Source organism: Argopecten irradians, chromosome 9, assembly GCF_041381155.1.
Source record: "Argopecten irradians isolate NY chromosome 9, Ai_NY, whole genome shotgun sequence".
Classification (NCBI taxonomy): Eukaryota; Metazoa; Mollusca; class Bivalvia; order Pectinida; family Pectinidae; genus Argopecten; species Argopecten irradians.
Window position 1 is genome coordinate 18643761 of NC_091142.1, and position 27370 is coordinate 18671130.

Genomic DNA, 27370 nt, shown 5'->3' on the forward strand with positions numbered 1-27370 from the left:
TTGGAATTGCATGAAGTGCTCATATTTAGTTTTTTTTATAGGATAAGGAGAAACATGTTGAATCTGGGTGAAGTTTGTGTGAGTTTTGAGTGTTAAAAATTGGTAATGCAATGGTATATAAGGCGCAGATATATACCTATACTGGGGTAATCAAAATAGTCCAGTCACAATATCTCAATATCATATACTCAATATCTGGAGCGTGTTATCAATGAGATAATGTAATATTTACATGACCTGTGAATAACATACCTGTAATTCATCTTTGCTCCATATGGCTACTTTCTCTTTCCGAAGCTTGAATTGAGTGATCACTAATGGGTAGAGTTGAAAATCTAGATTTAGTAAATGATAGAAACTCGACTATTTCTAACTATATTTGATTACTATACAGTATTCTGCAGGCCTATCCTCATGTAGTAGACTAAATAATGTAACACACTAGTGCGCATGACAGACGCTGTGCATATGACAGGTAGATAATGAGAGCATTTGGTTTTGAATTTTTATTATGATGCCCAGGTAATATGTCTACTTGATATATCTTTTCCAGGAAATAGTCGATGAAATAATTTTCAGTTCCAAGTCTTACTTGTTTTTCGTCGAATGTTGGGAATCTTCAAATCCCCATAAACGAATTTCTCCTTTAGAACGTGGGTTTATCTTTTTGTCGTCTACATATATATACATTATGTATGTAGTTTATATGTTTTGATCTTGTTCGTGTCATATTTCCCATTTTTTTTCAAAAATTTTATCGTGTCGCGGAAATTACCTGGTGTGTTGCCGTCTAGCATTTTATTTTCATCTTGTGATACTTTTCTATCGGGGACGACGAAGTTGATTTCAGAATCTTGGGAATTGGTTGCCCGAGAACCAGGCTCATGATTGATGTGTTGTCCACTACATCCAGGTCCAATAATGAATTTCAAGAAGCGACTATTGAAGAGACTTACCAAAAACAGATTAATTTCCCTCTGAATACCGCATGCTCGAAGTCGGTGAATCTAAACTGAACCAATAGACCAAATCCAGGAACAATAAAAAGGCAATGTTGCCCAATAGCAATTTCCTGTCATTTACCAAATGATGAAAATATTAAAAAAAACTTTATAATTCCCATTTGTATATAATGTTGCCTTTACAGTGATAGTTCGGTTTTGCTCCTGACACACCTCTAGCGTTTTCTTGGAAGTCACGTCATACATGTACTTTTTGCGATGTTCCACCAATACATGTAAATGTAATCTATGTACGAATGTCCGTGCGTTTTAGCAGAAACATATATACATAGAGATTGGAAACTCCTTCTTTGTTGACAGGCAGAGGGACCTTCGGTTTATAAGCATTTTCCCTTGGCGAACTACTTTTAAGTGTTTTCTTTAAAACATGACATTTTTGCATCAACACAAAGTTTAAACATTATATCATGGTTTGATGTGACCAGTTTTCCCGATTTATGTTATTTAATATGATTTTAGAAAGCATGAAAATCAGCAATTTTACCGTGTTTTTCGAAAATGAGACATTCAAAACCGGGAGTGCATTTTGTTTTATTAATATGTAAATTAAAATATTATTTTTTCTATCTAAAATCGTACTCAAACCATCTGAAAATTATTGAACATTTATAAAATATCAAGTTGCCAGTCTCTATGTATATATGTTTCTGGTTTTAGTGAGATACACGCGATAAATTCGGCAAAGGCACCCGTCGTTTTTGATGGCCAATATAATGACACCTATAACGTAAGTATAACGTATACGCCACTAATTAATGGGTATTCGTGATTATCAATAACTCTTAAAATCATAAGGCAATATTCAATGTGTAATTCATATGCATTATACAACATTAAACAAGGACACAATGTGTGAGACATACCAAGGTACAGTGTACAATTTACATGTGTTTATCACTTCGTCTACAGTCCGCTAAAATTGCAATTGCCTATATTATTTTTTCTTGCTTAATATACAGCGTTTTTTTAATTTTTTTTTCTCCTAATATAAGATTATATATCAGGCAAAAAATAAGCCTTATGATAAAGACAGTTTTAACAGACTACGTATACGCTTCGCCTATATATTAACGTTGTGATTAGTACCTACAATGTATATCCGGATTCGTTAACGTTCCTATATACAATAGTGATGATGTGATATATAGTTAAATGTATGATGGCACAGAAGGGACGGTATTCTTTAATGTATACACAGATCATATTTACATAACGTTAGGTAGAACTAGTCTAGTTTCTATCGTTTGCTAAATCCGGATTCCTGATTTCTATAATTTTACTCCGATTATTAGTTTACACTTCGATTTCGAAAGTGAAAGTAGCAAGCATATTCGAAATTCCAGGTGTATTTAACAGGATGTGATTTATAGAAAATACACAACCTTGAATAACGAGAATACTTTATCGCATGTGATACATACCTACAAATTTAATGTTGGGTGAACGAAATGTTTTATGTTTATGTGAGTATTTTGACAGTGGGTCTTCATTTTGATTGGTGTTTTACATAAATACAAAATGTACTTGTAACAGTACAGAGCGGCACAGATATCACCTTCTGAAGTCAGTCAGACGGAAGTATCTTTTCCGCTACAAATGATTTAGTACAAGCCAGTTACTGTACAGTACATGTACATCAGCTGATCATCAGCCGCACAGGCTATTAGACTAATGCCATTTTATATTTATTCATTCAGACATGAAGTGAAGTGTTTATAGTGTTTTTAGTGTCAATTACATAATCCAAGATGGCCACCTGACAGCCACTATAAACAATGTACATTTTGTATATGCAAACTTCGCTCAAGTTCTACCAGTGCAATTTAACTGAAACATTATCTGATTGGTGTGGGAATATGTAAAAAAATCAATCATTTTATTCACCAGAAAATCTAATTACGCCCTTACTGCGTATCAGAAAATGAATAGTTATTGAAATGTACATAGAACTTTTAAGTCATATTTTAAGAAATTGAATGTCACCATTTCTTTGAGATGGACAACATACAGCATCGATGAACTGACACTTTTCGAGGGGTTGTATCCTCGATGACAACCATGAAAAAAGTACCTTAGTTTCAAAATGGATGCCCTTGTGTCACATGAGAGGTCAATGTACGATAGTTACATCCGAGGCGTTTCGAGTGTGAACAGAGTACTTAATTTCTCTAATTTTATAATACATAGATTCCAAATATCTCCTTGATTTGTCTGTAGAAAAAAAATATTTAGACTGAAAACTACTAGATCATTTTTGAATGAAACGTGGCGGCAATGTTGGAACCATATGTAGATGTGCAATGTGCATGCAGGTTATGTTTTTGCCAATATTTTGGTTGCCATGATAACCAGGTCAATATAAACAGGCTTTGTAAAATTGTCAATGACTTATTAATTATCCTCTGCGAAATGCATTTCCTTTTGTTTCCGGACTTATAACTCCAAAACTGTTTAACAAGGCGTCATGAAACTTTCTGAATATATCAGACAAGTGGCCTAGTTGTGCAATTTGCTATTTCGAGCCTTCCATTTTAGGAATTTTTTTCGGTTACCATGGAAACTTAGTAAAAAATACCAAATTACTGTTTCTTTTTGTTTCCGAGCTATAACTCCAAAACTGTTCAATGCAGCTCCAAGAAACTTTCTGTATATATCAGACAAGTGCTCTAGTTGTGGCTTTTGCTGTTATGGACCTTCAATTTTCGGATTTTTTTCTGTACTTTGGAAACTCAGTCAAAAATACCAAATTACAGTTTCTTATTGTTACCCGTGTTATTTTTTTTCCAGTTTTACAATACTCGCATACATTTAAAGCTATATTTGAATAAGTGTTAATTACTTTGACCTTGATCATGTATTTGGGTTTTATTCCAACTGCGGGGCGCGGGGGATATATATAATTCCACGCTTTGCGGCTCCTTGTTTTTAGCTCACCTGGTCCGAAGGGCCGGTGAGCTTATGTAATGGCGCGGCATCCGGGGTTCGTCATCCGTCAACTTTTCACGAATATCCCTACTAGTCATAAATGGCTGAATAGATTTTCACTAAATTTGGTTTGAAGCTTCTTTAGGTGAAGGAGAACCAATCTTGTATAAATGGTGACACTGGCCACCCAGGGGCCTGAGGGGCGGGGCCCAATAGGGGAAATATAGCAAATTCTTTAAAATCCTTCTTCCTCTGTGGGAATGAAGGGATTTAGTTCTAATTTGGTCTGAAGCTTCCTTGGGTGAAGGGAAACCAATTTTGTATAAACGGTGGGTCTGGTCCCCCCAGGGGCCTGGAGGGCGGGGCCAAATAGGGGAAATATAGCAAATTCTTTAAAATCCTTCTTCTTCTGTAGGAATGAAGGGATTTAGTTCTAATTTGGTCTGAAGCTTCCATGGATAAAGGGAAACCAATTTTGTATAGATGGTGGGTCTGGTCCTCCATGGGCCTGATGGGCGGGGCTTAATAGGGAAAATATAGCAAATTCTTTAAATTCCTTCTTCTTCTGTGGGAATGAAGGGGTTTAGTTCTAATTTAGTCTGATGCTTCCTTAGGTGAAGTGTGTTCTAATTTAGTCTGGCGCTTCCTTAGGTGAAGTGGAACCAATTGTGTATAAATGGTGGGGCGGTTCCCCCAGGGGCCAGAGGGGCAGGGCCCTATAGGGGAAATATAGCAAATTCTTTAAAATCCATCTGTAGAAATAAATAGATTAAGTTCAATTCTAAAGCCTTCAAGTTGGTAGCTTGTGTTCTTAGCCTGAAACAGGTGAGCAGTACAGGCCCAATGGGCCTCTTGTTTATCAATTTTGTTCAAACCTGGTCAATTGGTGTAACATAGAGATCAATGTCTATAATTTTACACATCACATTCTGAATATGGTTGTGTCAATAGAAAAATAAATTTTCTAAGAATTTTCCATATTTCAGATGGTGGACTTGTTAGATAGCTCATCACCATGAATTAAGGACTGAAACAAAAGAACCTGACACCATCTTCTTCATCTTCAAAACAAGCATCTGATGAAAACATGTCAGACTGCGGTGGGAATGTTCCAGGGGCCGCAGCTCCAATTCACCAAGGACCATTTCGTCAGAGAGGAGCCTTTGGGATGGACATGGTACCAACACAAGTGTTAAGGAAAGGCAGAATAAAACAACTGCCATCAGATACCAACATTTCTGGGAAAGGTGATTGAATTTATGCTTACTAAAAAAAATACAACATATTTGTCTGAATAAGCATGGCAAAACACCGAAAGTGCATGAACATTTCAGGAAATTAGAGCTCTTGTATGTAATGGGATCATATTTAGATATTTGACAAAGCTATGTACTTGGTAAGAACCACAAATCAATGAGCAAAAGATGACAAAATTTTTCTTTATTGATACAATGTATATGGTATTGATATTTTCAGTATGTATTTGATAAAGATTGAAGATTTATTTGGAACTGGAGACCTTAAAAAGAAGGAGTGCATTATTTATAGAGCTTGTACAGGCTAGTTATATATATATTGAGTTGAATTTTAACTTGAATAATGTGTATATGTAACTTATTGTGACACAATATTAATTTTAGAAAAAGTATTGCCATCTTAAAAACACCCTTTGAAGGTCTTCTAAAGTTCCATCAGCAGGACTTAGCTCAATCTTGCCTGTTTGATCCTGACATAGTCTCCACCAAGTGTTGTTGTTTTTTTGGTTGATCGAAAATTAAAGATGGATGCCACAGCTGCCATCTTGAAAACAAATTTTAAACATCTTCTTAATTAAGTTCTACCCATGTTATTTAGCTGAAACGATCCTGACATTGTCTTGATGAAGTGTTGTTTTATTAACAACAAAAAAACAAAAAACACTATCATACATAACTACAAATTTTGCTTTTAGTTTATGATTTTTTTCTCTCAATTCTTCAACAGATAAAGAATTGGGCTACGGATACAGCAGTGAAATGAATGAGGAAAATCAGACATTTAAACAAGGTTCTCCTGGTGAGTTGGAAACTGTCTATCAGACCAGAGGAAATAGAAGTTTGTTTACAAACCATTTTTAGCTCACCTGGCCCGAAGGGCTGGTGAGCTTATGTCATGGCGTGGGGTCCGTCGTCCGTCAACCATCCGTCCGTCCATCCGTCAACATTTAATTTAAATCGCTACTTGTCATAGAGTTCTGCATGGATTGTAACCAAATTTGGCCACAAACATCCTTGGGGGAAGGGGAACAGAACTTGTATAAATTTTGGCTCTGACCCCCCGGGGGCAGGAGGGGCGGGGCCCAATAGGGGAAATAGAGGTAAATCCTTTAAATCGCTACTTGTCCTAGAGTTCTACATGGATTGTAACCAAATTTGGCCACAAACATCCTTGGGGGAAGGGAAACAGAACATGTATAAATTTTGGCTCTGATCCCCCGGGGGCAGGAGGGGCAGGAGGGGCAGGGTCCAATAGGGGAAATAGAGGTGAATCCTATAAATCGCTGCTTGTCCTAGAGTTTTGCATGGATTGTAACCAAATTTGGCCACAAACATCCTTGGGGGAAGGTTAACAGAACTTGTATAAATTTTGGCTCTGACCCCCCCGGGGCAGGAGGGGCGGGGCCCAATAGGGGTAATAGAGGTAAATCCTATAAATCGCTACTTGTCCTAGAGTTCTACATGGATTGTAACCAAATTTGGCTACAAACATCCTTTGGGGGAAGGTTAACAGAACTTGTATAAGTTTTGGCTCTGACCCCCCGGGGGCAGGAGGGGCGGAGCCCTTTAGGGGAAATAGAGGTAAATTCTATAAATCACTACTTGTTCTAGAGTTCTGCATGGATTGTAACCAAATTTGGCCACAAACATCCTTGGGGGAAGGGGAACAGAACTTGTATAAATTTTGGCTCTGACCCCCTGGGGGCAGGAGGGGCGGGGCCCAATAGGGGAAATAGAGGTAAATCCTATAAATCGCTACTTGTCCTAGAGTTCTACATGGATTGTAACCAAATTTGGCCACAAACATCCTTGGGGGAAGGGGAACAGAACTTGTATAAATTTTGGCTCTGACCCCCCGGGGGCAGGAGGGGCGGGGCCCAATAGGGGAAATAGAGGTAAATCCTATAAATCACTACTTGTTCTAGAGTTCTGCATGGATTGTAACCAAATTTGGCCACAAACATCCTTGGGGGAAGGGGAACAGAACTTGTATAAGTTTTGGCTCTGACCCGTCAGGGGCAGGAGTGGCTGGGCCCAATATGGGAAATAGAGGTAAATCCTATAAAATGCTACTTGTCCTAGAGTTTTGCATGGATTGTAACCAAATTTGGCCACAAACATCCTTTGGGGAAGGGGAACAGAGCTTGTATAAATTTTGGCTCTGACCCCCCGGGGGCAGGAGGGGCGGAGCCCAATAGGGAAATAAGAGGTAAATATTCAAATTCCTTCAGAAAAGAAACAATGAACCTGTATTCAGAACATGACTTGACATTACAAACCAGGTGAGCGATTCAGGCCCTCTGGGCATCTTGTTGAAGATCTCAAGGCTTTTTTCAAATAGTTTGCATTTAAGCTGTCCCCATATACTTTTTAAGCAGAGAAAATCAAAAGCACTCCTGTTTTTTGTGGAACTCCATTCCAATTACATAAGGGGACCCCATTTTTAGCCTACCATCATCAGAATTCAAATCAAATAACTTGAATAATGTGTACATGTAACTTATTGTGACACACTATTAATTTAGAAAAAGTATTGCCATCTATTCAAATCGCTTTTTTCCATGGTTCATGGTCCGTCCTTCCATCCATCCGTCCTTCCGTCCTTCCGTTAACAATTCTTGTTATCACTATTTCTCAGAAAGTACTGACAGGATCTGTCTCAAAATTCATATGTAGGTTCCCCTAGGGCGCTAGTTGTGCATATTGCATTTTGGGACCAATCGGTCAATAAGATGGCCGCCAGGCAGCCATCTTGGATTTTGAAAGTTAAAGTTTGTTATCGCTTTTTCTCAGAAAATACTGAAGGATCTGTCTCAAATTTCATATGTAGGTTCCCTTAGGGACCTTGTTGTGCATATTGCATTTTGGGACCAATCGATCAACAAGATGTCCACCAGGCAGCCATCTTGGATTTTGATAGCTAAAGTTTGTTATCGCTTTTTCTCAGAAAGTACTGAAGGAATCTTTCTCAAATTTTATATGAATGTTCCCCTAGGGCCCTAGTTGTGCATATTGCATTTTGGGTCCAATTGATCAACAAGATGTCCACCAGGCAGCCATCTTGGATTTTGATAGCTTAGTTTGTTATTGCTATTTCTCTGAAAGTACTGAAGGGATCTGTCTCAAATTTCATGTGTAGGTTCCCCTAGGGACCTTGTTATGCATTATAGGTTTTGGGACCAATCGGTCAACAAGATGGCAGCCAAGCAGCCATCTTTGATTTTGATACTTAAAATTTGTTATCGCTATTTCTCAGAAAGTACTGGAGAGATCTGTCTCAAATTTCATTTGTAGGTTCCCATAGGGCCCTAATTGTGCATATTGCATTTTGGGACCAATTGGTTATCAAAATGGCCACCAGGCAGCCATCTTGGGTTTTGATATTTAAGGTTTGTTATTGCTGTTTCTCAGAAAGTACTGAAGGAATCTTTCTCAAATTTCATATGCAGGTTTCCCCTAGGGACCTAGTTGTGCGTATTGCATTTTGGGACCAATCGGTCAGCAAGATGGCCACTAGGCAGTCATCTTGGATTTTGATAGTTAAAATTTGTTACTGCTATTTCTCAGAAAGTGCTGAAGGGATTTTTCTCAAATTTTATATGTAGGTTCCCCTAGGGCCTTGTTGTGCATATTGTGATTTGGGACCGATTGATCAACAAGATGACCGTCAAGGAGCAATCTTGGATTTTGATAGTTGAAGTTTGATACTGCTCGTTCTCAGAAAATACTGAAGCGATCTGTCTCAAATTTTATACGTAGTATGTTGAAAAAGTTTGAAAAGTAGAGAAAAGATCCATCTTTCCATTGTCAGACATATATATCATTCCTTGGTGGGCACCAAGATCCCTCTGGGATCTCTTGTATATGAGAAGGACCCCATTTATGGAACACCCAGCTCATTCACTGATAATAGTTGATTGATATGATAATGCAAACCTTAATATTTAATCAATGAAATAGAATGGGCATTGATAAGGCAATATTTCATAATGCCTGATAAGTTCTCAGGAAATTCAGTGAATATGCCACTTTCTACAATATAGTTGCTAATATTCATGGCAGGTTTAATTACGCTAAATTCAGCAATTTATTGTGTTTCCCAAACTGTAAGACCTTATGATTTTTTAGCTCACCTTGCCCGAAGGGCCGGTGAGCTTATGTCATGGTGCGTCGTCCGTCGTCCGTCGGCGTCCTTCTGTCCGTCAACATTTCCTTTAAACGCAACTAGTCATAGAGTTCTGCATGGATTGTAACCAAATTTGGCCACAAACATCCTTGGGGGAGGGGGAACAGAACTTGTATAAATTTTGGCTCTGACCCCCCGGGGGCAGGAGGGGCGGGGCCCAATAGGGGAAATAGAGGTAAATCCTTTAAATCGCTACTTGTCATAGAGTTCTGCATGGATTGTAACCAAATTTGGCCACAAACATCCTTGGGGGAGGGGGAACAGAACTTGTATAAATTATGGCTCTGACCCCCCGGGGGTAGGAGGGGCGGGGCCCAATAGGGGAAATAGAGGTAAATCCTTTAAATCGCTACTTGTCATAGAGTTCTCCATGGATTGTAACCAAATTTGGCCACAAACATCCTTGGGGGAAGGGGAACAGAACTTATATAAACTTTGGCTCTGACCCTCCGGGGGCAGGAGGGGTGGGCCTAATAGGGGATTTAAAGGTATATATTCAAATTCCTTCAGAAAAGAAACAATGAACCTGTATTCAGAACATTACTTGGCATTACAAACCAGGTGAGCGATGCAGGCCCTCTGGGCCTCTTGTTTTCTAAACTTATCAGTTTACATGTCACACCTTGATCTTTTAAAATAGATAAGTAGAACGATGATTTGCGAAAACAAACCTTAATGTTGAGCTCCAAACAGTCCATTATAAAATTTTAAACCACCAATATATAACAATTATACAGTATACAAACCCATTTTTTTATTTTAAATCTCACTATTTTGTTCAAATAATTATTAAACATGTATAATGAAGTAAACATAGTAGATTCATATTTGGCAATGTATTATGATAAAAGAAATGCTTTGTAGCTCTGGATAAATGAATTTGGCTTTGGTAAGATAAGTCCCCACCAGGAAATGAAAGAGGGGTAGCATACACAATTCATCTCATCTTGTCCTAATACATGTTGTCATGTCTTCATGTCCCGTAGTGACCTGTCCTGTCTCATTACATGTCGTCACGTCCTGTAGTTACCAGTCCTGTCTCATTTCATGTCGTCATGTCCCGTAGTGGCCTGTCCTGCCTCATTTCATGTCGTCACGTCCTGTAGTGATCTGTCCTGTCTCATTTCATGTCGTCATGTCCTGAAGTAACCTGTCCTGTCTCATTTCATGTCGTCACGTCCTGTAGTGACCTGTCCTGTCTCATTACATGTCGTCATGTCCTGTAGTGACCTGTCCTGTCTCATTACATGTCGTCATGTCCCGTAGTGGCCCGTCCTGTCTCATTACATGTCGGCATGTCCCGTAGTGGCCTGTCCTGTCTCATTACATGTCGTCATGTCGTGTAGTGGCCTGTCCTGTCTCATTACATGTCGGCATGTCCCGTAGTGGCCTGTCCTGTCTCATTACATGTCGTCATGTCCTGTAGTGACCTGTCCTGTCTCATTACATGTCGGCATGTCCTGTAGTGGCCTGTCCTGTCTCATTACATGTCGTCATGTCCTGTAGTGGCCTGTCCTGTCTCATTACATGTCGGCATGTCCTGAAGTGACCTGTCCTGTCTCATTACATGTCGGCATGTCCTGTAACGACCTGTCCTACCTCATTACATTTCGTCATGTCCTGTAGTGACCTGTCCTGTCTCATTTTATGTCGTCATGTCCTGTAGTGGCCTGTCCTGTCTCATTACATGTCGTCATGTCCTGTAGTGACCTGTCCTGTCTCATTTTATGTCGTCATGTCCTGTAGTGGCCTGTCCTGTCTCATTACATGTCGTCATGTCCCATAGTGACCTGTCCTGTCTCATTTTATGTCGTCATGTCCCGTAGTGACCTGTCCTGTCTCATTACATGTCGGCATGTCCCGTAGTGGCCTGTCCTGTCTCATTACATGTCGTCATGTCATGTAGTGGCCTGTCCTGTCTCATTACATGTTGTCATGTCCTGTAGTGACCTGTCCTGTCTCATTTTATGTCGTCATGTCCCGTAGTGGCATGTCCTGTCTCATTACATGTCGTCATGTCCTGTAGTGACCTGTCCTGTCTCATTTTATGTCGTCATGTCCTGTAGTGACCTGTCCTGTCTCATTACATGTCGTCATGTCCCATAGTGACCTGACCTGGTCTCATTACATGTCGGCATGTCCCGTAGTGGCCTGTCCTGGCTCATTACATTTCGTCATGTCCTGTAGTGACCTGTCCTGTCTCATTACATGTCATTATGTCCTTTCGTGACCTGTCCTGTCTCATTACATGTCGTCATGTCCTGTAGTGACCTGTCCTGTCTCATTTTATGTCGTCATGTCCTGTAGTGGCCTGTCCTGTCTCATTACATGTCGTCATGTCCCATAGTGACCTGTCCTGTCTCATTTTATGTCGTCATGTCCCGTAGTGGCCTGTCCTGTCTCATTACATGTCGGCATGTCCCGTAGTGGCCTGTCCTGTCTCATTACATGTCGTCATGTCATGTAGTGGCCTGTCCTGTCTCATTACATGTCGTCATGTCCTGTAGTGACCTGTCCTGTCTCATTTTATGTCGTCATGTCCCGTAGTGGCATGTCCTGTCTCATTACATGTCGTCATGTCCTGTAGTGACCTGTCCTGTCTCATTTTATGTCGTCATGTCCTGTAGTGACCTGTCCTGTCTCATTACATGTCGTCATGTCCCATAGTGACCTGACCTGGTCTCATTACATGTCGGCATGTCCCGTAGTGGCCTGTCCTGGCTCATTACATTTCGTCATGTCCTGTAGTGACCTGTCCTGTCTCATTACATGTCATCATGTCCTTTCGTGACCTGTCCTGTCTCATTACATTTCGTCATGTCCTGTAGTGACCTGTCCTGTCTCATTACATGTCGTCATGTCCTGTAGTGACCTGTCCTGTCTCATTACATGTCGTCATGTCCTGTAGTGACCTGTCCTGTCTCATTACATGTCGTCATGTCCTGTAGTGACCTGTCCTGTCTCATTTTATGTCGTCATGTCCTGTAGTGACCTGTCCTGTCTCATTACATGTCGTCATGTCCCATAGTGACCTGACCTGGTCTCATTACATGTCGGCATGTCCCGTAGTGGCCTGTCCTGGCTCATTACATTTCGTCATGTCCTGTAGTGACCTGTCCTGTCTCATTACATGTCATTATGTCCTTTCGTGACCTGTCCTGTCTCATTACATGTCGGCATGTCCCGTAGTGGCCTGTCCTGTCTCATTACATTTCGTCATGTCCTGTAGTGACCTGTCCTGTCTCATTACATGTCATCATGTCCTTTCGTGACCTGTCCTGTCTCATTACATTTTGTCATGTCCTGTAGTGACCTGTCCTGTCTCATTACATGTCGTCATGTCCTGTAGTGACCTGTCCTGTCTCATTACATATTGTCATGTCCTGTAGTGACCTGTCCTGTCTCATTACATGTCGTCATGTCCTGTAGTGACCTGTCCTGTCTCATTATCATGTCGTCATGTCCTGTAGTGACCTGTCCTGTCTCATTTTATGTCGTCATGTCCCGTAGTGCATGTCCTGTCTCATTACATGTCGTCATGTCCGTCTGTCCTGTCTCTTACATGTCGTCATGTCCTGTAGTGACCTGTGTCCTGTCTCATTACATGTCGTCATGTCCTGTAGTGACCTGTCCTGTCTCATTACATGTCGTCATGTCCTGTAGTGACCTGTCCTGTCTCATTACATGTCGTCATGTCCTGTAGTGACCTGTCCTGTCTCATTACATGTCGTCATGTCCTGTAGTGACCTGTCCTGTCTCATTTATGTCGTCATGTCCCGTAGTGGCCTGTCCTGTCTCATTACATGTCGTCATGTCCTGTAGTGACCTGTCCTGTCTCATTACATGTCGTCATGTCCTGTAGTGACCTGTCCTGTCTCATTACATGTCGTCATGTCCTGTAGTGACCTGTCCTGTCTCATTACATGTCGTCACGTCCTGTAGTGACCTGTCCTGTCCCATTACATGTCGTCATGTCCTGTAGTAACCTGTCCTGTCTCATTACATTTCGTCATGTCCTTTAGTGACCTGTCCTGTCTCATTACATTTCGTCATGTCCTGTAGTGACCTTTCTTGTCTCATTACATGTCGCTATATTCGATTTTGACCTGTCCTGCATCATTAAACTGCTTTTTGCGACTAATTGGTCAACAAAATGGCTGAGAGGCAGTCATATTGGATTTTGATGGTTGAAATTAGTTACCACTATATCTCATAAAGTACTGAAGGATTCTTTCTTAAATATCCTATGTAGTTAAACTTTGAAAAGTAGCGAAAAGATATCCCTCTTTCTATTATCAGACGTAGATCATTCTTTGGTTGGCACCAATATGATTAGAACGAAATGTCATATTGATCTAAAATTAAAAAAACATTTGTGAATACTTTCAAAGACATAGATCCAGTCATTTTGTGACATCTTAAAATGTTATGAAGGTAATAATACACCAGAGATAAATTGCCACAGTTAATACTGGAAATTATCATACATTGGACTTAAAAGTAACATGCATGTACATTTTATAGGTATAGTGCAGTTACTACTTAAATATCACTTTTGGTTTTCCTTGGTGCCTTGATATGCATATCACATTGTTAGATTGATCTGAAAACAAGATGGTGATAGGCAGCCATCTTGGAATTTGACAATTGAAGTTTGTTATCTCAATTTCTCACAGAGTACTGAATGGATCTCTTTCAGCCGAAGTTGTATGTATTGCATTTCAGGGCTGATTATGTAACGAGATGGCCGACATGCTTTTGATAATGATGTTTATTATCACTATATTTCTCTGAAAAGGTCTGTCTTAGATATAATATAGATCTAGAAAGGACCTGTCCCAAATTTAATATCTAGACTCCCCATGGGCCCTAGTTATGCATGGTATTTTTGGACTTATCAGACATCAAGATGTCAGACAGGTAGCTACATGTATTTTTAAGTTTGTTATCTATCTTAAATATTGAATGCATTGTAGGTAGGTTTGGATGCCGTTAAGAATGAAATGGTATGATACCATACCATATTAATGAATCGATACTGGTATTTTAATGATACCTGAACTGAAGAAATTCACTGGTTATCTACCATACTACTGTTACTACATATAGATTTTATTTGCTTTGACATTGTAATTATATAAGAAAATAGACAAATTGTTGTAAAACAATGTAGTTTTCATTATAAAACAGATCTGCAAGACTTTTACTCTGTCTCCTTCATTTAGTCCCTATTTCCATTTGGATTTCATTAGAAAATCATGTGTTTATATTTTTCAAGTATTGATAAGAGTATCGGTTCTTTTTAAAATGGGTGTGTACCAATGTTTTGAAAACGTGTAATGAAACTTTATCTGTATGGGCTATGGGAATCCATCTATAATTATAGGACAGATATGAAAACAGACTGACCGACAGTCAGCATTATCATATTTTGAAGATTGAAGTTTGTTATCATTGTATTTCATATGCAGGTACCCCTTGTTTGCTGTAGTTCTGTCCATTGCGTTTCTTTTAAGATCAGAAAGAGAATGGATAACATGCAGTCCTATTAAGATTTGAAAACATTCTGTAAAAAGTATTGGGAGAGGTCTTCCTGAAGTTGAATTTGTAAGTTCGTCCTGGTCTCTAATTTTGCATATCCATTTTGGAACAAAGCCAAACACAGCATGGCAGAGAGTGACTATATTGGATTTGACAATTGGAATGTGTGCCTGCTCTGCAGACTTAATGTAAAGTTTACACTATTATAAATATTTCAAAGGAAGAGGGAAAAAGGAGAAAAGATGCTTTCCATTGACTGACATTATCATTTGTACTGTTGTTCAAATATTTTTGCTTCTATTGTAACCAGATCATGTTAAGATATTACATACTGTGTATACTTAAAACTATAACAACACAAGTCAAAGTGCATGCAGGTGATTAAATAACACCAACATTAGATGCATTGAGGATGGGGGATTATAGGTTAGCCATTGACTTAATGATCTTGTTTTCTATGGCTTTAACATGGTTTGCATTTATTGTTTCAGGTTTGTCACGGTTAGATGAACAAGGAAAATTGGCCAAGACCTACTACCATGAGGGATCACAACACTATACCAACAACCGGAACAGGTCAGTTGATGAACTAGGATATAAACATAGAGGTATTGAAGCCAAGCACACAAAACCGAAAACAGCATTGTTTGTGAAATTTGCTGAGACCATTCATGAAGATTTTGACATGTTTAGGTACATTTCACAGAGGCTACCAGACAAAATGTCATTCACTTTGGTAGAACAAACCATTGATGCACCTACTGGGAACACAGTTGTCCGTTTGGAATGCCCAAGTAGAATTGATGCTGAACGCCTGGTGGAGGAGCTAGAAAAAAGTAATGATAAATGCCACACAAAAGTTTGCTGTTTTTATTCGTTGGAAGAAGCACGCAGTCTACCAATGTCAACAGAAGAGAAAGCTCAACTTTTTCTCGAAAAATGTACAGAAGAGATAGCGAAGAGGGCAGACTCGTCTTTTAGAGCACACGAAACTAAGATCGAAGAGCTACAAGAAAAAATAGCAAAACGCCAGGGCTCAAAACCTAAATATTTGTCTCTAGAAGATTTCGAAGTTACTTGTCAAGAGCTGAAAGCATTGGAAGACAAATTGAAAGAACTGAAACTCCAAAAAGTTGAATTTCAAAATTTTCTTGCAACAGTTCATCAAAAATTTGTCGAAATTGATAACTCTCCTATATGTGAAAAACCAGCCATGGACATTTTGAAAGCATTTGGTGTAGAATGCAACAGACTTGAGAAAGCTTTGCCGATGTATGCTAGAAGAACGGATATCCTGGATGTGGTGAAGAATAACCAAGTATCAATAATAATTGGGGAGACAGGATCAGGGAAAAGCACACAGATGGCCCAGTATCTTTATCAAAGTGGACACGCTAATTCAGGATTGATTGCTTGCACTCAACCACGCAAGATAGCTGCCGTAAGTGTTGCTACACATGTGGCGAGCGAGATGGGCACCGAGGTAGGAGATGTGATTGGGTATAAGGTTGGGATTCAAGAAAAGAAAACACCTGATACAAAAGTTCTGTTTATGACAGATCATGTTCTTTTGAAGGAATGCCTTCGTGATAGAAGTCTGTCCTCATTTTCTTGTATCATCATTGACGAAGCACACGAGCGAAGTATATACACTGATCTACTCCTTGGTATGATAAAAAGCTGCCTTGATGTGCGCACAGACCTTCGTGTGGTAATCACATCTGCCACCATTGATCCTGCAGTCTTCGTCACATACTTTGGCCATTGCCCAGTACTACAAGTTTCAGGGAGGATGTTTCCGGTAGAGATCATATGGAAAGAAGTTAATTCTGATCAAGAATCTTTCTCGAACTACATTGAGGAATGTGTCCAGAAAGCAATAGATGTTCACTACAATCCAACTGATGGAGACATCCTTGTGTTTGTTACTTCTCCTAATGAGACAGAAGTATGTTGTGAAAAGTTTATTAATTACACGGAAGGAAGAAATCAAAATTATGTTTGCATGGAACTGCATGGGAAACTCCAAGCTGACGAACAAAGAAAAGTCTTTGACAGCATTATTGGTAAACGGAAAATAGTTTTTGCCACCAACAGTGCTGAGACGTCGGTTACCATTCCTGGCATCCGATATGTGATCGACACTGGCCTGGTAAAGGAGATGAGCTATGATCCAAAACGGAAAATGAACACATTGGCAGTAACAACTGTAACGAAAAGCTCAGCTGACCAGCGAAAAGGTCGCGCGGGACGTCTTGGCCCTGGGGTATGCTTTCGTTTATATACAAACGAGGAATATGACAAAATGAAAACGAACATGGTCCCTGAGATTTTGCGCGTGAATTTGGGTCAGGCAATGTTGAAGCTTTTTGAACTTGACATAGATCCACTGGAATTTGATTTTGTCATGGCTCCATCAAAAGAAAACATGGAAAGCGCTGTAAGCGAGTTAGAAAAACTTGAAGCTATATCTGAAAGAAAAATAACCGATCTTGGCAAATGGATTTCTAAGTTACCTTTTGATCCTAAATTTGGAGTTTTTGTATATGACACATTGGCGATAGATGTTGGTTTAGAGGGAATAGTTGTAGCTGCAGCTTGTAGCGGAGGTTCTGTTTTTTACCGAGCTGGAACAACTGAAGAAAAAGAGCAAGCCGATCGAAAGAAAGTGCCTTTTTGTCATGCAGATGGCGACTTGATGACTATGTTGAACGTTTTCAGAGAATGGACTCGTCAGCGTGAAAAATCAAGGGGAACGTGGTGTTTTAATCAGTCTATAAATGGCAAGGCGATGAAAGGAATCAAGGAAGTCGTCAAGGATGTTTTGATCACATTGAAGAGAGAAATGAAAATAGAAGTACCTTTTCAATTCGAGGATGCGAAAAACGCTGACCACAAGCTGATAAAACCCATTCTAAAGATATTCAGTGGAAACATTAGCCATTATCTGGGACATCCAAAGGCCGGATATGTTCTTGCTGCAAAGGACCAGAGAGTTGAAGTCCATCCATCATCAGCCTTGATGTCTTTGGGTAGTCAACCAGAGTGGCTTGTCTTTGATCAAGTGATGAGGACATCTAGGGACTTTGCGATGAGTATAACGCCAATTAGCGAGGAAATGGTGTTACGTGGCATTGAGGAGGGACTATTGGATGTGAACATTGAAGAAGCTAAGAGCAAACGAATCATACCAATCATAACAACTTGTGTGGGATCACAAGTTTTCAGGGAAATTGTTGGGCCGAGATACACAGCTCTCAGGACATTCGAAGCAAGCTTGATAGAAAAGTGTTCCGGGTCCGTCGTTGTTGTTGAAGCTGACCGTGAAGTGGGAGAAGTGAAGATATTCTCAAACACACTCAAAAAGGAAATATTGGAAAGATCGCTGGATGAGATGTTAAAACCAATCAAAGAGAAGTTCCTCAGTGAGGAAAGGGAGGAAAAACTGGGCACTAAATCAACTGGTCGGTCAGTACGTGCTGTCCTAGGAGCTGGGGGCTGTACCAAGGCGATGTTTATGCCAGATGAGTACAAGGTTGTGATGATACACTGTGCCGTAAACAAAACACAGGAGCTGGAATATGATGAAGTTTTCCAACATTTTAGCCAGTTTGGAACAATAGAAAAGTGTAACAAATACCATTTCAAGAAGAATGCACCGTCGCTCTGGGGTCAGGTTATATATCAGAAAACAGAGGATGCTGTACGAGCAGTTACAAACACGACAGGGAATCCTGATCTCTCTGCTCGCCCAAGTGTTCGATTGATAAGTGATCAATCTGATAAATTCACCGTTCGCATACAGTGGTGTCGGAGACGATCACGGGGCTTTGGATTCGTCACATTCAGTAGTTTGATAGATGCCGACAATGCTGTTCGGTATGGTCAAATCATGGTAGGTAATTCACAGGCCAAGATCAAACCATCGAAAACTAAAGGGGCCAACCAAACTACAGAAGGACAGATTCACGTAGCTGGACTGAGTCAAAATGTAAACGAAGATGTTTTGAGGGAAAGTATTGCCACAACTTTGAACCTGGATCCAACCACTAGTATAACAAGGGCATCAATTATAAGGGAAAGGGTCAACAGCGAAAGTGAAGACATTCTCAGAGCGATTAAACGACGACTTCGCGTGGAAATCGAAAACTATGTAAATCAAGGTGCCTACACATTGGAGCTGAAGCCCATTCAACGAGAAACAGAGACCAACTTTACTGCCTTTGTTACTTTCGATAAGCCCGAAGATGGACAAAAAGTTTGTGAAAAAATGGATCACAAATTTGTGATGACCGACCAGACTGTATCTGCTAAGCCTATTCTCAATTGCTCATTGTTCATCCCGAAGAGAATATACGATAAAAGTGGCGATGCAGTTAATCAGTGTGTCAGAAACCTTGAAGCAGAAGGAGTTCGAATGAAAACGAAAACTCTTCGAAATGAAAACGTTGTTGTTGAAATAAGTACAGATGACGTTGAAACCCTCGTCCGAGCCAGACGATCATTCCAACACATCATTAAAGGGGAAGTGATCGAATGCGACGAGTCAGCCTCTCTGAAGTCGTTATTCACATGGGAAGGCCGTAACAAATTGAAGCAGATCATGAGCCAAACTGAAACACTCATCTTAACAGACAGTCGGGTGATGACAGTCTCCATCCACGGGCTCCAACAAAACCGACAAAAAGCAAAACAGAAAATTGACGAATTTCTGTTAGAAATAACCTCTGATTCCTCTGAAGTTGTGGATTTGAAAGGAGAGGGAAAGCCACCAGGTGTTTTGAAGGCGATTTTCCTGAAATATACATCTGATTTCTCTAAACTGTGTGAAGAAACTGGCCTTATTTCTGTTCGATTACTTCAAAGAAATCATCGATTGATGCTATTCGGATCAAAAGATTCTGTCAGTACTGCTAAATCACTCATTAGGAAAGTGATGGAAACTTTAAGTCCTGGCGCTGTACAAACAGAGGAAGATGATCCCGAATGTGTCACATGTTTCTGTCCAGTGGAGCGTAAAGATTTGTACCGTGTAGAATGCTGTGGCCATCCTTACTGTAAGGAATGTATCCAGGTACAGATTCAAACGTCGATCACTAATAGAGAGCTGCCACTGGAGTGTGAAAAGGAAGACTGCCACACTCCCTTTACGTGGCAAGATATCAACAATCTGTCAAAAATGGGTTATATGAAAATAACCGACCTAGCCGATTCGTCTGTCGGTAAATTTGTTCAAGAAAACAAAACGCAATATCATTTTTGCATAACACCTGATTGTCCTATCGTGTACCGAATCACAGAGCCCGGGATATCTTTTCCCTGTCCAGAATGTCAAATCAAGATATGTACAAGCTGTCACGTACAGTGGCATACTGGAATCACATGTGCCATGTTCAAAGCCGAGGGAACTGAAGACCAGACCTTGCGAAAGTGGTTCTCCGAGAATACAGCCGACCGCAAAAGATGTCCTAACTGTGCCATGCCCATAGAAAAGAATGGTGGTTGCATGCATGTAACATGTTTATCATGCAAAAAGCATATCTGTTGGTTGTGTTTGGAATATTTCGATGGGAGTGGTTCATGTTATGGCCATCTTGATCAAGCTCACGGTAGCTTTGTTTGAAAAGTGATGCAGCAGAAGGATGTCGTGATGACGCACAAACAATTATTACAGATATATGTATATATGTTTCACGAAGATACTGTAAGATGCTAACAGCGAAGAAGACTGTCTCCTTTGCACTTGATGCTGGAAGAAAATCGTTGAAAACTCAATTTTTCGTTTCTAGTTCCCCAGGAACGGAAATATATTTTTGCGTGGAAATCAAGGATGTGGCCTCGTGAGTGACTTAAAGTGAGATAATGAATGATAGTGATTGATGTAAATATTTTCTTGAATAGGTTTTCCGATAACAATTTATTCCATGTGTGATTTCAACGATTTTCAGTCCACCATCATTAGATGATTGGCTATTCAAATCGCTTCTTGTCCGTGGTCCGTCGTCCATCCTTCGTTCCGTCCGTCCGTCCGTTAAAAGTTCTTGTTATAAATCGCTATTTTCAGAAAGTACTGAAGGAATCTTTTTCAAATTTTAGATGTAGGTTTCCCTAGGGCCCAAGTTGTGCATATTGCATTTTTGGACCAATTGGTCGACATGATGGCCGCCAGGCAGCAATCTTTGATTTTGATAGTTAAAGTTGGCAGCAATCTTTGATTTTGATAGTTAAAGTTTGTTATCGGTATTTCTCAGAAAGTACTAAAGGGATCTGTCTCAAATTTCATATGTAGGTTCCCTAGGGACCGTGTTATGCATATTGCATTTTGGGACGGATCGGTCAGCAAGATGGCCGCAAGGCAGTATTTTGATAGTAAAAGTTTGTTATAGCTATTTCTCAGGAAGTACGGAAGGGATTTTTCTCAAATTTCATATGTAGGTTCCCCTATGGCCCTAGTTATGCATATTGCGTTTTGGGACCGATCGGTCAATAAGATTGCCGCCAGGCAGTCATCTTGGATTTTGATATTTAAAGTTTGTTATTGCTATTTCTCAGAAAGTATAAAAAGGTTCTTTCTCAAATTCCATATATATGTTCCCCTAGGGCCCTAATTGTGCATATTGCATTTTGGGACCAGTTGGTCAACACAATGGCAGCCATCTTGGATTTTGATAATTAAAGTTTGTTATAGCTATTTCTCAGAAAGTATGGAATGGATCGTTTTCAAATTTCATATGTAGGTTTCCCTAGGGCCCAAGTTGTGTGTATTGCTATATGGGGCCGATTGATCAGCAAGATGGCCGCAAGGGAGCCAGCTTTGATTTTGATAGTTAAAGTTTGTTATCGGTATTTCTCAGAAAGTACTAAAGGGATCTGTCTCAAATTTCATATGTAGGTTCCCTAGGGACCGTGTTATGCATATTGCATTTTGGGACGGATCGGTCAACAAGATGGCCGCAAGGCAGTATTTTGATAGTAAAAGTTTGTTATAGCTATTTCTCAGGAAGTACGGAAGGGATTTTTCTCAAATTTCATATGTAGGTTCCCCTATGGCCCTAGTTATGCATATTGCGTTTTGGGACCGATCGGTCAACAAGATTGCCGCAAGGCAGTATTTTGATAGTAAAAGTTTGTTATAGCTATTTCTCAGGAAGTACGGAAGGGATTTTTCTCAAATTTCATATGTAGGTTCCCCTATGGCCCTAGTTATGCATATTGCGTTTTGGGACCGATCGGTCAACAAGATTGCCGCCAGGCAGTCATCTTGGATTTTGATAGTTGAAGTTTGTTACTGCTAATTCTCAGAAAGTACTGAAGCGATCTGTCTCAAATTTTATATGTAGTATGTTTGAAAAAGTTTGAAAAGCAGAGAAAAGATCCATCTTTCCATTGTCAGACAAAGATCATTCTTCGGTGGGCGCCAAGATCCCTCTGGGATCTCTTGTTAATGAAGACATGTGTATTTGTACACACAATAAATCATCCTGTTGTGATCAATCCTTAAGGCAAAAATGATCTGATGAAATAAGAACATTTTATTTAGCTAATTCCCGATATCATACCGTCATCCTTATTATGCGCAGTAACGCCGCATACAAAACGCTTTAGAAATTAATCAATATTGATTTCATGGCAATTTATAACAGGGTTACTTTGTCTTTCCTTTATTTTTCTACATTACTTAAACGTTTCTAAAGGTGTAAAACATTGCCTCTTTGTTAACCCGTCGTACACTGTTCTCGCTATACTATATAGTAGTTAAATTATATAATTATACAACTCAATTGCAGGGACAATTCAGTACGGCGAAATCTGGTACAAAATATACATTACTATGACTCAAAATATGGCATAAATATATTGTTCTACATTCCTTATGAAACACAACAAAAATATTGACAAAGGTAAACACACTACTGTGAGAGCGATTTGAGACATTTGCTTTACTCCACTGGCAAAGACCAGGGTCCGGCATACAAGACGTCCGAACACAATGAGTAATTGCAGACAGCGAGCGAATTTGAACATTTCACACACTTATCACCACAGTTGGATTTTCTGGCATATCACAGTAAAACCAACTAATGTAGCTTCCATTAGAACTGGTTTGTTTCCGATATATGTGCAAATTTTAATTCACTCTTAGACTGAATTGTCCCAAAACAAAGCCACATAACACACATGTATGAACATAAGACATATTAACATCATCACTTTCACAACACAATACAGTGAAGTGGATTAGAAGATTGTTCTAACATCACGGTTATAATTTCGCATGAATATATCAACAAATAAAATATTGACACGTGATTCATCAGACTGTGAATGCACAGCGCGAATACCATTTCACCTTGAACAAGTTTAAAGCTGAACTCGCGAAAATAGACACACGCGAAAATGTCTACAGTATTAGAGAATCAAAAACATGTAACTGCGTTGTTCAAATCTTGGAATCTTAATACAAGTAATTTTATGTTTTTGAAATACAATCAATGACACATATGTTGTAGTTTATATTGGTGAGATGCCTGTTTTCATACTTGTGTATTATGTTTAGTTGAAGATGTTTAAGTTGTTCTTTGAGGTATTGTTGTTATCAAAGTCATAATAATGTTTTCCACTGTCTAATTTATATTCATGGATTCACGGATTTATCCTAATACTATATATGATCTATTACTTTGTTAAGTACTTTATGCAAATATGTTGCCATTTTCTGCAATGAATTATTACTTTGATAGATGCTTGATAGTTACTGGATATGAAATGTTACTTCGATAATATTTTTCGTTATCCTCCGCTTTACCAAAATGTTGGATATTAATTTTGGTTTGTCTGTCTGTACGCCCGTCAATCACGCTTTCGTCTCGGTAGAGACGTCAGTAGATTATCACGGCCAAGTTTACCAACTAGCATCATTCTTGCATATGTGCGCATATTAATTTGGAACCTTAAATCTGATGGGCCGATTCGTTTCTGCACTTTGAACAGAAAGGTTTACAAAATTTGGTCGGAGAATGTATTATGAACCATATTCCATCTTTGCATATTACAGAGTTAGCTCCCTTGCGGGTAAGTATCGATTGTTACGTCATTATTTTGTTAGCGCAATTCACGTCGTTTTCTCGGAAAAGTATGACGTTACGCTCGCAAACACATTACGTCACAATCAGTACCTAACCGCAAGAGTAGATAACTCAGTAATATGCAAATACAGAATAGTTAAGATTAAATTCGCCTACCAATGTTATTTTATTATTGCATACTTCCGATAATTCTGTGATACCATGGTCCTTTGATGTCGAGTTAATGTAACTCGAATACTCTGCTAATTCATTGATGCAAAGGTCGATGTCGAGTTAATGTAACTCGAATACTTTGCTAATTCATTGATGCAAAGGTTGATGTCGAGTTAACGTAACTCGAATACTCTAATAATTCATAGATGCAAAGGTTGATGTCGAGTTAACGTAACTCGAATACTCTAATAATTCATAGATGCAAAGGTTGATGTCGAGTTAACGTAACTCGAATACTCTAATAATTCATAGATGCAAAGGTCCCTCTGATGTCGAGTTAACGTAACTCGAATACTCTGATCATTCAATGATACCGTGGCCTCTCCGAACGGGTTAACGGGATTTATATAGGTGGGTACAATATTGTTAATTATTCGATGTTTGGTTCCCGATGTATATTTCTTTTTCAATTGTAAAGCATGTTTTGTATGTTGATTGATAAATAATTTGTATTATTCCATTAGCTTGCCTATTATATCTATTATTTTCCTGTTCATCTATACAGACAATTTAAAAGAAAGATATATGTGGCGCAAATTTTGTCAAAATCCTCGCATGACAACATGTTTATCTTTATTCAAAATGTATTCATTTTTTAATTTTTGTATTGCAGATCTGATTGGAATATCAATTTGTATGTTTCATACACACCCCTGTAACATTGTAAGTGGCATATTGTTAAGTTTTACAGCGAAATAGTTTCATTGAAATATGTTATCTGTATTAAAATGTTGTCGACTGTTGTCAGTTAAGACACAATCAAATGCTTTTATTCTCTGTAAAATTGTCACTGTTCCGTTTGAATGATAAAGTCCTATAATAATTATATTGATGTATATATGTTGGTTGTAAGATGATAATTATTCCTTTAATTCTAATGTTGTTACCGGATATTGTTTTATTACCTTTGTATTTTGTTATTGGCTTTTGTTACAATATAGTGTCAACGTTTATATGATTGGTAATACCCTTCGAGGTTTCAATTTATGTGATATTGCCGTCTTGACATTCCTTATTCCGATCACAATAGTGCAAACATTCATACAGATGACCCCACGTTTTCTTTAACGTTTTCAGGAACTTAACAGTAGTATAGGTAATCCTGACATAGTGTTATTATATCATGGTTCTTACATGTCCACTTCCTTTCTGAAACAAAAAAAAAGTAGTTATAAAAACAATTATTATAAATTTGATATCGATGGCCTTACATGTACGACAGCAAAGAAATGCAAAATTCCCTGCGTTATCTTAGGTAATAGTGAAGATTCATTTCTCTGACTTATCGTCTGTTGAACCGATAGTCATCTAACGCGCGGTTATTATGACGGCGGGAAACATAAGACTATCCGCCTTATTAAATTTACGTGATCAAAAACTGATGATACGTGGTTAACGCTTAGATTATAACTTTTGCGAGTCACTTACAAATTATCAATCTCGTTTTACATTCCCATTTTGATAACTAAGTCGTTTGGGAAAAGAAGTAGGCCTTTAAAACAGGAAATACGAAATTATTATACAGAGGAAATGGTTTCTTGACTATCTGTAGTAAAAAAATCGATGGTCAGAATAAAGAACGTATATTTTAAACCTTCTAGAAATATAGTTATTTAGCATGATGAGTATGTTTTATTCTATGAATAAATGACTTAAGAGATTGGCTGGGGTGGTTGAAGAATAGTGGTAATGATTTCACATGTTATTGTAACTGAAAACTAACTCATTTTTGCAGCGATTCAGTTTATTGTTTTCGTGCCTAACGACATTTCACGGTGATTCAGTTTAATGTTTTCGTGCCTAACGACATTTAACTGCGATTCACTTTAATGCTTTCCCACCTAACGACATTTCACGGTGATTCAATTTAATGTTTTCGCGCCTAACGACACTACACGGTGATTCAATTTAATGTTTTCGTGCCTAACAACATTTCACGGTGATTCACTTTAATGCTTTCCCACCTAACGACATTTAATTGCGATTCACTTTAATGCTTTCCCACCTAACGACATTCCACGGTGATTCAATTTAATGTTTTCGCGCCTTAAGACATTTCAAGGTGATTCAATTGAGTGTTTTCGCGCCTAACAACATTTCAAGGTGATTCAATTGAGTGTTTTCGCGCCAAACGACATTTCACGGTGATTCAATTTAATGTTTTCCCACCTAACGACATTTCACGGTGACTCTCACTTTTATGTTTTCCAGCCTAACGACATTTCACATCGATTAAATTTTGCGATTTCGACTTAATAGTATATAGATTTTCTGTACCTACTAGTATGCTTGAAAAATAAGTGAGATTTATTCGCACGGGAAAACAAGTTAGTTTATAATTCACGCCAGACAATATTATGGTCTAATGTATTATCAGGAAATGAGTTTAAATTAAAATCAGCATGCAGAGATTAATGACAGCATACATCATCATAATTAACATTTGTGTTGACGAGGCACACCAATCAATGACTGTAATGTTGTTGATATTAATTGTTTGTTAATATTTACTGTAAACATTGGTGCAACTTAAACTATACTATAACCAGTAAAGATTTTTGAGAACTTTATATATTTTTTGTTGGCTCGTTGTATCTACTTTATATGCTAATCAATGGTTCGCCCATATCTAATTATATAAGGCTTTCACATTTGATAAATATTTTGTAGATTTGTGATCCCATCGGAAGTGTAAATAAACACTAATTAAGAATTGTGAATTAGTATAATGTACTTGTTAATGTATACAAAATGGACACCAGTAGAGAGCTGATTTTTATGTGCCTAAGTATTCAACAGAAGTGTGAGAAAGTTTGCGAAAGTTTATCAAATGTTAACGGGAAGTTTGCGTTTATTCCAAATATTTTTGCAAAGTAAAATGTTAAAGTTGATCTTCTGTCTATACGATTTATGTTCTTGAGTAACAGTGCAGTTTCTATAGGTTTGGTTTAACAACAAGCGTACCGAGTTTTGGAAACGAAATAAAACCGAAGTATTCGATCAAAAACAATCATCGTCCGTCAATACCTAGCAGTTGCCTACCGCAAGTTGCGAACTTGTCCTACAGGTGATGGAAGGGTTGGTAGTGAGATGTCACGGTCCATTGCCCGCTTAACCACTGCAGCCTAAGATTCTACTTCA

The 27370-nt window shown here is 38.8% G+C and overlaps 1 protein-coding gene across 3 annotated transcripts; it reads left to right on the plus strand.

Annotated features, from left to right (window-relative positions):
• The first annotated feature begins 2333 nt into the window (after positions 1–2333).
• On the plus strand, positions 2334–27120 carry LOC138331695 (uncharacterized). Of its 3 annotated transcripts, none has more exons than XM_069279431.1 (4): positions 2334–2485; positions 4934–5194; positions 5931–6002; positions 15422–27120. In XM_069279431.1, exons 2-4 carry the CDS (start codon positions 5035–5037, stop codon positions 20551–20553), a joined length of 5364 nt encoding a protein of 1787 aa, XP_069135532.1. In that variant the 5' UTR covers positions 2334–2485; positions 4934–5034; the 3' UTR covers positions 20554–27120. The 3 variants fall into 3 exon arrangements, with proteins under 3 accessions (XP_069135532.1, XP_069135535.1, XP_069135534.1); XM_069279434.1 differs by having other exon boundaries at positions 2355–2479; XM_069279433.1 differs by lacking the exon at positions 2334–2485 and adding an exon at positions 3002–3177.
• Positions 27121–27370: the final 250 nt, after the last annotated feature.

Bases quoted from the DNA above. Each gene is read 5' to 3' on its own strand.
- LOC138331695 (XM_069279431.1), top strand. From the start codon at position 5,035: ATGTCAGACTGCGGTGGGAATGTTCCAGGGGCCGCAGCTCCAATTCAC. The intron at 5,195-5,930 runs GTGATTGAATTT...ATTCTTCAACAG, and splicing joins TACCAACATTTCTGGGAAAG to ATAAAGAATTGGGCTACGGA. The intron at 6,003-15,421 runs GTGAGTTGGAAA...TTATTGTTTCAG, and splicing joins ATTTAAACAAGGTTCTCCTG to GTTTGTCACGGTTAGATGAA.